General features: G+C 45.3%; 1 protein-coding gene across 41 annotated transcripts in view; it reads left to right on the plus strand.

The window, feature by feature from the left end:
* The window catches only part of FHOD3 (formin homology 2 domain containing 3), a 455,119-nt gene extending 445,490 nt beyond the window's left edge, over window positions 1-9,629 (plus strand). For all 41 annotated transcript variants that reach the window (XM_070629984.1, XM_070629962.1, XM_070629948.1 and 38 more), the window contains one exon: window positions 9,028-9,629. In XM_070629984.1, coding sequence (XP_070486085.1) covers window positions 9,028-9,110 — 83 coding nt within the window. In that variant the 3' untranslated portion in view covers window positions 9,111-9,629. The remainder of the gene's footprint in view (window positions 1-9,027) is intronic.
* The last annotated feature ends 376 nt before the right edge of the window (window positions 9,630-10,005 follow it).

Genomic DNA, 10,005 nt, shown 5'->3' on the forward strand with positions numbered 1-10,005 from the left:
CCTCCTACAGGTTACATGTCTCTGTTGGCAAAGAGTGTTGGCCCTGTCCTCTGATCTAGAGAGAACCAGATTCTTAGATAGACCCATAATGTCACTGGGAACAATAATATGGCCGCAGTTAATTTTCTTCTTCAATCTAGCTAGAGAGATATTTTGCCTATTTTTGTGGTTGACATAAAATAATTTCGTGTGGTACCATTTCCATTCCAATTTTATGTAAAACAGCCGTATATTCTTTTTATTTAGCCAAACATTTTATCCTGTGATGCAGTTACTACAAGTACAGCACTGTATGTATGTAAGTGTTTATCTGTAACAGGTTTAATTTATTAGTAAGGGTACCATCAACAGAAATTTAAGATGGGGAAAGTTACTTCGATTTCTGTTATAAAGGGATGATAAACTCCAGCTTTTCACATGAGGTTGAAGGAATATGAAAAAAACAATTTGCAAAATCAACATGACTTCATGGTTTGGGCTTCACTCTGAAACAATGTTGTATTTGATTTGATTGTTAATGATGGCGATGAGGCAAGTGCATAATGAATAACCAGCATATTTGGGCTAGAACTCGTTTGGCTGGAGACAATAATAGTTCAGTTATTGCAGGAAGCCAAAGAGAATCCATCCTGTAACCTAGAAATTTATGACCTGCAAGCCACTTGAGAATCCTTCCAGATAATTAAATGTCTGCTTTCATGGTTTATGCTGGTGACTAAGCCTCCACGTGCTGAATATTCTGCTAACACCTGAAATATGCGGCCGGTTGGGACACGCCGAGGACATCTTAATATATTTGCAGGTTCCCATGGCACAGTTCTGCTTTTCCAGCTGGTGCCATCAGGGTCTCATTAAGTAAAATGTTTCGTATCTTACTTGTCCTGTTGATTTCTAGGCTGTGAAATGGTTGATCTAATGCACCTCATGTGCTCCCCCAGATTCTAGCTAAGGCTCTCCAGATGGTGGATTTGACTGGGAGAGAATGTTCTCTGAGCTCTTTGTTTTTTTCTTATTTTGTTTTCTCTTTTCATCATATTGGGGCAGGTATTTTGTCCCGGGGCTATTTGTTCTCTTAGGCCTCCTGGATGTTGGCCTTCCCTAGAAAACCCTGAAGCTGGCCAACATTTGAGGTATCCTTACCAGGGTGATTTAGCAGGACAGGCCCTGGTAGCTGGGGAGGACAGGGGGCCCCTCCCTCATGTTCATTTCTCTTGGACCCATCTTTGGAAGAGAGTCTCTGTCCAACTGGCTGCCTACATGTGGCTATTAACCCAGACTATCACAGAACAGAGTGGAGATGAGGGACTCAGTCTGCCTTTCCTTTTTCCTCAGGGGAGCCCAGATCTTGTTACAGTTGAGGTGGATGGATGGATGCCCCTTTTCCTGCTGAATTTCCCTGCAAGGGGGAGTCTGGGCCCCACTTGTGATGTGACTGTGGAGTTTTGGGCTCAGGGCTATGTTTCTGTGAAGATGTGATCACCTTGATGTGACCTACAAGTAATTGACCAATTTCTTAGCTAGTTAAGAATGTAAGGTTGGTCACCTTTACGAGAACAGTCTCTCAGAGGAAAGAGGCAGAAGTCCGATTCCAGGGACTCCTGGGAAAGGAAGGCAGAACTGATTTGATTGCCGCCCTGACCCTCGTCTCCTCACACCATGACTCCCTTCTCATTGTGTGTCTCATGAAGCTTCAGCCTTCTCGAAGGGCATGTGACATATTGCACGTTGATTTGATATAACTAAAATCTTTTTTCTTTTACAGAATGTTGAAGGATGTAGCTATGTTATTGTTAAGTAGAATTTCATGGAGAAAAAGGATGATGGAATCTGAAAAATTATGGAATCTGTTTTAGGGAAAACAGGAGATATGCCTCACAAAATATTAGATTCAGCTCTGGATCTGGTCAGTACACAACTTAGTTCAGTTGTCTCTACTTTTCCAAAGCGGCATTTGATAATATCCAGGGATTTTCCCACTAATCCCATTAAGAAAAATTTCCCTGCATTTTACTTAAATAGTTCTTCCTTCCTTACTGAGAACTAATTTTATATTCTTTGCTAGGGCAGGCTAACAATGGCAGTAGGCCAGACGCATTACATCTAGTGCTCTTGGGATACAATAAAATAAGATGTTAGTGGAAAGGACCAAAATTTCTCAATCAAACTTTCATCTTCTCAACAACAGTGTCATTACTACTTACTCAGCACTAATTATTCTTAGAGCTCATTAAACCTGGACTGATCCCTCCTCTAAAGACAGCTGAGGCTGCCGACCCAGGTATCCTGGACACAGGACATGAGGCTAAAGAGAACATGTCCAAGAGAGAAGCAGAAGTCTCTGCCCTAAACCCGGGTGGAGAGTCGCTGCATTTGAGAGGGCCAGCTTGAGGGCTCGTGCCTCTTGGGGGGAGTGCCACCATCAGTGCCCCCTCCAGGCTGCAGGCTTAGAGTGACCAGAACAGGATGGAGCTGACAGTGGCTCTTGGATTCCCTGGGGCCTGCTTAGAGCCTGTGGTGGGTTTCAAGACCTTTTTCCTTGAAAAGGAAGGCAGGTAAGTGAGGAAGGCATTCGCAGCCTCTGCTCTGCCTTGGGAGGGTTTTTGAGGCAGAGGTGGATGGACACAGGAATGGAACTTTGAAGGGGATGCGGGAGATGGGATGGGGTCCATAATTAGAGTCTGGGAAGTGGGGAGAGAAGTGAGGCCCGAACAAGGGCAGGTGCTATCAGGACTACAAACAGACCCCAAATCACCCAGCCCCGGAGGTGGGTCCAAAACAAGGGTATACAGGTCTTGCACCCAAGTCCATGAGGATGGGAGCAGCCCTGTGCTCCAGAGCAGGGCTGGGCCAGAGGCCAGGACTCTGATGTGGCAAGAAGCTCAGGTAGAGGCCTCAGGGTTAGAGAGGCAATGCAGGAAGAGTTTGGAAGTGGTTCACTGCAATGAGTGGCTCTCTGGTTGTTTCGTTTTCAGACAAATCACCCTCTCGAACTGGGAACTGGCACATTGAAAGAGGAGGCTGGCTTGTGTGTCCTCTTCCGTGTCTATCTGTGGGCCAGGCACCTGTTGGGCCCAGAGCAGAGTGGAGGTTCAAGAGGAAGGAGGATCAGTAAAAAGAGCAATCTAAGAATCTGTCCTTCCTGCCTCTGAGAGCTGCTCTGAAGGCAAAGCAGAGGGTTCCTGGAAGAGTGTTTTGGAAAGTGCTAAACTCCTTACCCACAGGAGGAGGTCGTGGTATTTCATTGCCTTTGCTGCCAAGTTCGAATGGAATAGATTTCCATGCTCGGGAATTTGCACATTCATACAACAGAGGAGGAGACTTGTCTCACATCAATTATTTAGCCTCACTGAGTCTCAGTCTTCTTAGATACAGTGAGGGCAGTAGTGCCAGCCTCCCAGGTCAGTTGTGAGGGTTAAGTGAGGCACCTATGACAGGTTCCCACCACCCTCCCTCCATTCCAGGCTCTGTCACACTGCTGCCCAAGGGACCCAGACCTGTTGGGAATGAAGCTGCCTGCAGGTGCTTAGGGGCTGCCATGTTGAAGTTACAGAGAGCCTGTACATAGAAACCATACCTACCTGGTGGTCACTCTGCCACCATCCCCACCCACCACTGTCTACCTCACTTGGCCTGCTACAATTTGCAGACCAGACTCATCTTTACCTCTCTTTTTACCCCAGGATCCTGGTTGACTAGGCTTGCACCTGGGCACTGCAGGCTGGGTTGTCAGCATAGTATTCGTCTAGTATTGTTGTGATGTCCCAGACAGAGAACTGATGAGCTGGACTTCATCTGGGAAGGGGGAAGGCAGTTCTGTCCCACCCAGGGCTTGAAATAATGCTGACAACTCTGAGTCTGTGGATCCTGAGCCATCCTCCCTCCTTATCTGTAGACTTCCCCAAGTTGTCGCCTTCTGAGGGCCTGCCTTTCCTTGTGTCTGTCAGATGGCAGTGATTCGAGTCAGGGCCCCCAAACCTGGCTAGCCATCTGCATCTCCTGGGGAAGATTCAAATGCAGTATGGGGACCCCTCCCAGAGACCTTGGTTGTGTGTGTCTGAGCTGAGTCTAAGAAGTCAAGTTTAAATCAACCAGGTTGGGAAGCTTGGCTTCTTGTTATTGTTCCAAGTTTTATTTTTTTTTACTTTTTATTTTAAAAGAATTTTAGACTTACAAAAAAGTTGCAAAAATAGCACAGAGAGTTGCCTTATATCCTTCCCCCAGCTTCCTCTAAGGTTGGTACCTACACACCATAGGACAATTTACCAAAGCTAAGAAATTAACATTGGTATAATATTGGTAGAAAAATTACATAATATTTTAATAAATATTTATAATAGTAAATATTTGTATTAAGTAGATAATAAGTAGTTACATAATATAATTATATATTATATATAAATAATTACATAATACATATGTAATACATAATACATGTGTAATAAATAATTACATAATAATTACATAATATTGGTATAAAAATAACATGGGTATAACTATTAACTGAGCTATAGGCTTGATTCAGATTTCTCCAGTTTTTCTACTAATGTCTTTTTTCTGTTCCACGATCCTACCCAGGATCCCACATTGCACTGAGCCATCATTGCCTCCTTAGTCTCCTCTGATCTGTGGAGGACATTTCATGACCTTGACACTTTTGAAAAGTACTGGTCAGTTATTTTGTAGAATGCCTGGCAATTTGGGAAACTTCTGGTTTTAATGGACAGGATTTTATGTGAAAAAAAGATGGAAAGTGGAAATATGCAAAAGAACTAATTGACATTGACCCCGCCCCCCACAAAAAAAAAAAAACAACACAGAAAGTCTAACATTACATCATTAAGAACGATACACGTTTAAACAATTCCCTCTATTTAAGTCCAAAGGGGCATGACTGGGACCCACCATTTTTCTCTGCTCAGCAGACAGGTCCCTCGAGAAACGAGGAGTGCATAAATGGACAGTGTTGAATAGCCACAAGGCTATTACCTCCCAACCACGAGACACAAACATTTAACACATCTTGAAGTTCTGATATTAGTCTCTATAATCCTAGACATACTGCTCTCAGTATATCCGGTAGAAAATCTTTAGAATCTTAGGGATTACAAAAAAAATCCAACTTATTTCCAAATTGTTTGACATTATGTGTGAAAAATAAATATCTGACAATGACCCAAAGGTGAAAGAGCACAAATGGGTTTTTGTCACATGGAAGTAAAACTTGGTCCATTTCCCATCGATTGAAAGCTTGTCAGAACACGTCCTGCCCAGCTTTGGTAGGGCACAGCTGTTTCCAGGGTGGGTTATGATTCAAATGTCCTGGCTTAGATCCTTTTCTACCACTTACTGTGTGTGCTTGGGCCAGGCACTTGATCTCTCGATGCCACCATTTGCTCCCATCCTGGGGATAACAGCACCCATCTCATAGGGTTTCCACAAAGAGTAAATGAAATAATCCACAGTAGGGCTCAGTAAATGGCGGCCGCTATCACCATTATTCTCAGCTTGAACTCGCCTTAGCAAAGAGTCACCTGAGAGCACTTTGTAGGATTAACATTTTTTTTTCAATTCTAGGGGAGAAAAAAAAGGGAAAAAATTTAGTTTTCTCCCCTGAGTCCCCAGTCACCCCTATGCTGCATGTCGACAGCAGCGGGGCGCCTGTGTCAGAGCCCACTGTTCTCCCTGCCATGTTGTGAGAGTTGTCAAGTGCCTGGGGCATAGAGTGGCTGCTGGTGCCAGCAAAGTGACCCACGGCGTCTGTGGAAGAGCTGCGAACAGACAGGGATAAACATTTCCATGGTCTGTTCTCTGTTAAGCAGCTGTGGGGAGGGGAGGCAGTTGCGTGTGACAGGCTGGGGAGCAGCCACACTGTAGCAAGAGCATTCACGCGGGAAGCAGGAAGGGAGGGCGGTGGGGGACTCAGACATTATCAGACATGAACCACCCCTCCTCCCCCAGCACTTGAGAAACCCCCTATTTGATGGAAGGTTTGTTTCTCTTGCACACATTCTGCATCCTGCATCCTGCAAGCTTCTGTGTCCCGGTCTCCTCGTTCTCTTATGTCCTCAGCACTCTTTTGCTTTCCGGAAACTTTCTGAGTGAGAGCCAGCTCTCTGTCTGGGCAGGGTCTGCTGCCCTGCGCCTTTCTCCTCACACAACATCCCTGTCAGCCGCCTGCCCCCTTGACGGCAACACTTGGCTCAGTGTAGAGTCTCAAGTAATGGTTGCTGAATGAATGAGTGAACTGATGAGCAGAGAGATGGCCAAATGGACCTCTAAAGAAGTTTTTGCTATGCATGGCTTGAATCAGGGCACAAGACTGATTCAACTAATCACCTTCATTTCACACCTTCTTTCAAGTGGTAACTTGAATTGACTTTGACTGTTTAACAGAGGAACTAAGGTCTTTTTTGCAGTTAATGTATTTATTATGGGGTTATTTTTATTAAGTATTATATTTATTATGAGACAATTTATCTGAATTGTCACAAAGGCCCACAGAAAGTCGGATTCCATCGGTGGGGCAGATTTTTCTATGAATACCTACTTTTCAGGGACACATCTGAAGAGCAAAGGGACCTTAGCCTGTACTGGCTTTTCCCCACAGAGAACACTTGAGCCCAGGCCGGAGGGGTGAGGGAGGGTCCCACGGGGTCTGGCGCATTAAAACTGCGAGTAGGCCCTGAGGCCGAGGGTGCAGCCTCTGTGCAGTCAGGCAGCAAAGCTGGTGCAGCATCAGTAAGCTTTGCTCTGCTCTCTGAGCCTGTCCCAGACAGGCTGGCCCAATAGCCATAACTATTACGAGATTATGGCATGTGTTGTAAGGTGCGAGGGTCCTTATTCAAGTATTTATGTGAACCAAACGCTACAGTTATAGGATTAAAGCAAATGTGTGAACAGAAGTGTTAAAGAAGCATCTTTAAGTGCCCTCATGGGTAAAATGCCTAGCAGTTTGTGGAGACTTCTCTTGTCATTTGGCCAATCATGCCTACCTAAAGGCGCAAAGATTATAGTTCACAGACATATGACCATGCCCCCTTCTGCGACTAATGAAATTTAAGATGCCCGACTAGTGCAGCATGGACTTCTTCAGGCAGAAGTTTATGTCTTGGATAAGAGGACTTGGCAGTCCTAGTCAAGAATGAGAAATATTTTATCTTACTTTTTTGCCATTAAAATTATCTTTCTTTAACAAACACTTGGAGTATTTAAAGAATATAAAAGGTTATTGCAAACTAGTATTTTATTGCTGCCCCATAGAGCAAATTCCATTACTCAGTTGAATGTAATCTGCCTCCAGCCAATGCTCTGGAGCCAAACATATTGTCTGGACAAGTCAGACACTCAGTCTGGAGCCCAAGGGGCCAGGGGTGGGGGAAGGGAGAGCTAGTGCAGGAAAAGTTACAGGTGGGTGGCTCTGGGGCCCAGAGCTAGGCTTGGAAATAAAGTAATGTGTGGTGGCATGATTTGAGGGTGCCCCTCACCCTAGATCTTTAAGTCTCTATAAAAATCCACACTTGATGTCTGTGAGTCTTCCATAAGTGTTTTAATTCGTTAAGTGCTGAGCACACAGTAGGTTCTCCAGAAAGGATTTGTTGATTGACCAATTGATGGGTTAGGTGTTGACCTCTGATCAAAGTGCTGATTCCTGGGAGAGAAGAAACCATTTATTAATAGATATTAGCCCCTGCTCATTCTGCCGTGGCCATGGGTCTTGTAGATCCTTTGTCCACAGGCTAAGTGGGCTTTTGCCCAGGGGATGATGGGGAGGCATGGAATATGGGATGTTGCCTACAAACATGAGGTGGGGCCCTGGCCTCTGGGGATGCCTCAGAGGATACAGGCCCCCTGGTCACAGGTGGGATGTGGGGAATTGGGTCTGGCAAGGGAAGATGGGAAGGGTGAGCTTTACTTTCTCCACGTTTTTAATCAAGGCCTTGCCCTGACCATCTCAGGGACTCTGGTTGATTTAGGATTTAGGATGGAAGTAGATCTGTAACACATCTCTTCTGAAAACAGAACAAATACCCTAAACTCTGTATGACCTTACATACATAGTAGGCCAAATACAATTTATAAATTAAGGGAAACGTAATTAGGCAACTTTCAAATAAAAGGACCTGTCTTGGAAGGGGCAGCTGCCTCCTCGTTCACCCTATCCAGCCTTTATTTTGACATAGAAATTGATCAACACTGAACAATGGGAAAACCCATAAGCCCAAGCTAAACACAAGTTAATTCTAAGTCAGTTAAATATGAGTGCTCTTCAAACTGCCAGTTGTAAGCCCCAGTGAAGGAGTCATTGGGCCTTCTTGAGCCTCGTGTGTTTCACAGAGACCATCCACCAAATCCACCCAGGAGAAGTTTAGTAATTTGCTCCTTGGCAACCAGTCTGCAAGGAGTCGCTGGTTATTCTCTCTGGAGGCCCTTTGATGAGTTGAGATTAAGACCCACAATGCTCATGGAGAGACTCATCCTGACTGCTCCCTGCCCTGGGTTCTAGTACCACCTTGCTCTGCAGGGCCACGGGTTCTTTGATATGTCCCCAGCATTGTTGCTCCTCCTATGGATTTGTGGGGTTATCTTACCTAATTTGCATCATTGGAACTCACATTTTCCTATACTCTGTAGTTACTTTTCCAGCTCTGATCCACTCCTTATGCAGGTCTGAGGCTGAGCTCTCAACATGCACCTACACTCTTGCGGTTTGCACCCATTTCTCAGAAACCTTGTAAGGATGGGCCTCTCCTCCCCTCTTACCAGGTCCCCCCTCTGCTTGGATCCCCATGTCAGCACCTGTGCCACCTTCAAGTCAGCCTCTTGCAGCCCCATGATTTTTCCTGCCCTGGCAGACAGACTTCCAGGCACTTCAGCAGGAGCAGGATGGGGCAGAGCGTCCGTGAGCCCTGTGACTCCTGTGGGGTCCTTGGGGGAAAGGGGTCTGGTGTGCTGACTGCCATATGCCTGGCTGCTGATACCTCCTTCTCTTCTTCTCTCATTGACTGTGATCTGCCCATGCCGCTGCAGTGCGAAGGACCCTGAAGAGTGGCCTGACTCCAGAAGAAGCCAGAGCCCTGGGCCTGGTCGGCACCTCGGAGCTGCAGCTGTGACACATGTGGGTGCCCTAAGATGTGTGCCCAAGCAGTGCAAGCTCCTGCTGGATGCAGCCCCTCCAGTGGGGGACAAGGAGACTCTACGTGAACATCCGAAGGTTCTGAAGGGAGGCCCGTTTCTAGTGTCACCGCGTGGCTTGTGTTGCCTACTGTGCATTGACACAGATCTCCGGAGTCTCCTTCGCATACTTTCTTCATCGTGTCAGCTGTGTTTCTCTTTTTTCCTTGACACCTGGTTTATTAGTTCCAAAGCGTGACACCTTTTCTGTGCAAGGAACAGCCGTTTAAGGAGCAAATCACTCTGTCACAGTTACTATGGTCATATGAGGCAATTTGTTTAGATTCACAGACTGGGTCTCTCCACAACACCAAATATCCAGATGTAAACTCCAAAATTGTACACAAAAGAAAGCACAGATTGTTTTCCAGTTGTGGATTTTAGATGTACTAAATGTTTATACAAATTCATAAGTGTACACCATGTTTCAAATACTAAATAAATAGAGTTTAATGCTATAACTGGAAACTTTTATTCTCCTGGGTTTAGGACCTTAAACAGCTCCATGGGCTCGCTCGTTTCCTTCTGAATCAGCAGAACCTCTTCTCAGGTTCATCAGAAGGACCCTGACTGGGAACAGCCTCCAGGCCCTTTGTCTTTCATTTTGCTTTTTTGGTTAATGGAGTGAGAAGCACCAACAATGTGCTCTTTGCAACTCCTGATTAATTAGGCATCAGTCTTTATTGCAGGATATGTTAGCGATGACCTCATATATGTCACTTACCCATGTGCTTTGTTTTGTTCCATTGTGATGCTGAAGCAAAAATTAGAGTAGCATTTCAACATCTGAACTATTCTGCAACTCACTTCCTTGCCTCTTACGTAAAAATTCAT

The sequence above is a fragment of the Equus przewalskii genome, chromosome 7 (assembly GCF_037783145.1).
Source record: "Equus przewalskii isolate Varuska chromosome 7, EquPr2, whole genome shotgun sequence".
NCBI classification, from domain to species: Eukaryota; Metazoa; Chordata; class Mammalia; order Perissodactyla; family Equidae; genus Equus; species Equus przewalskii.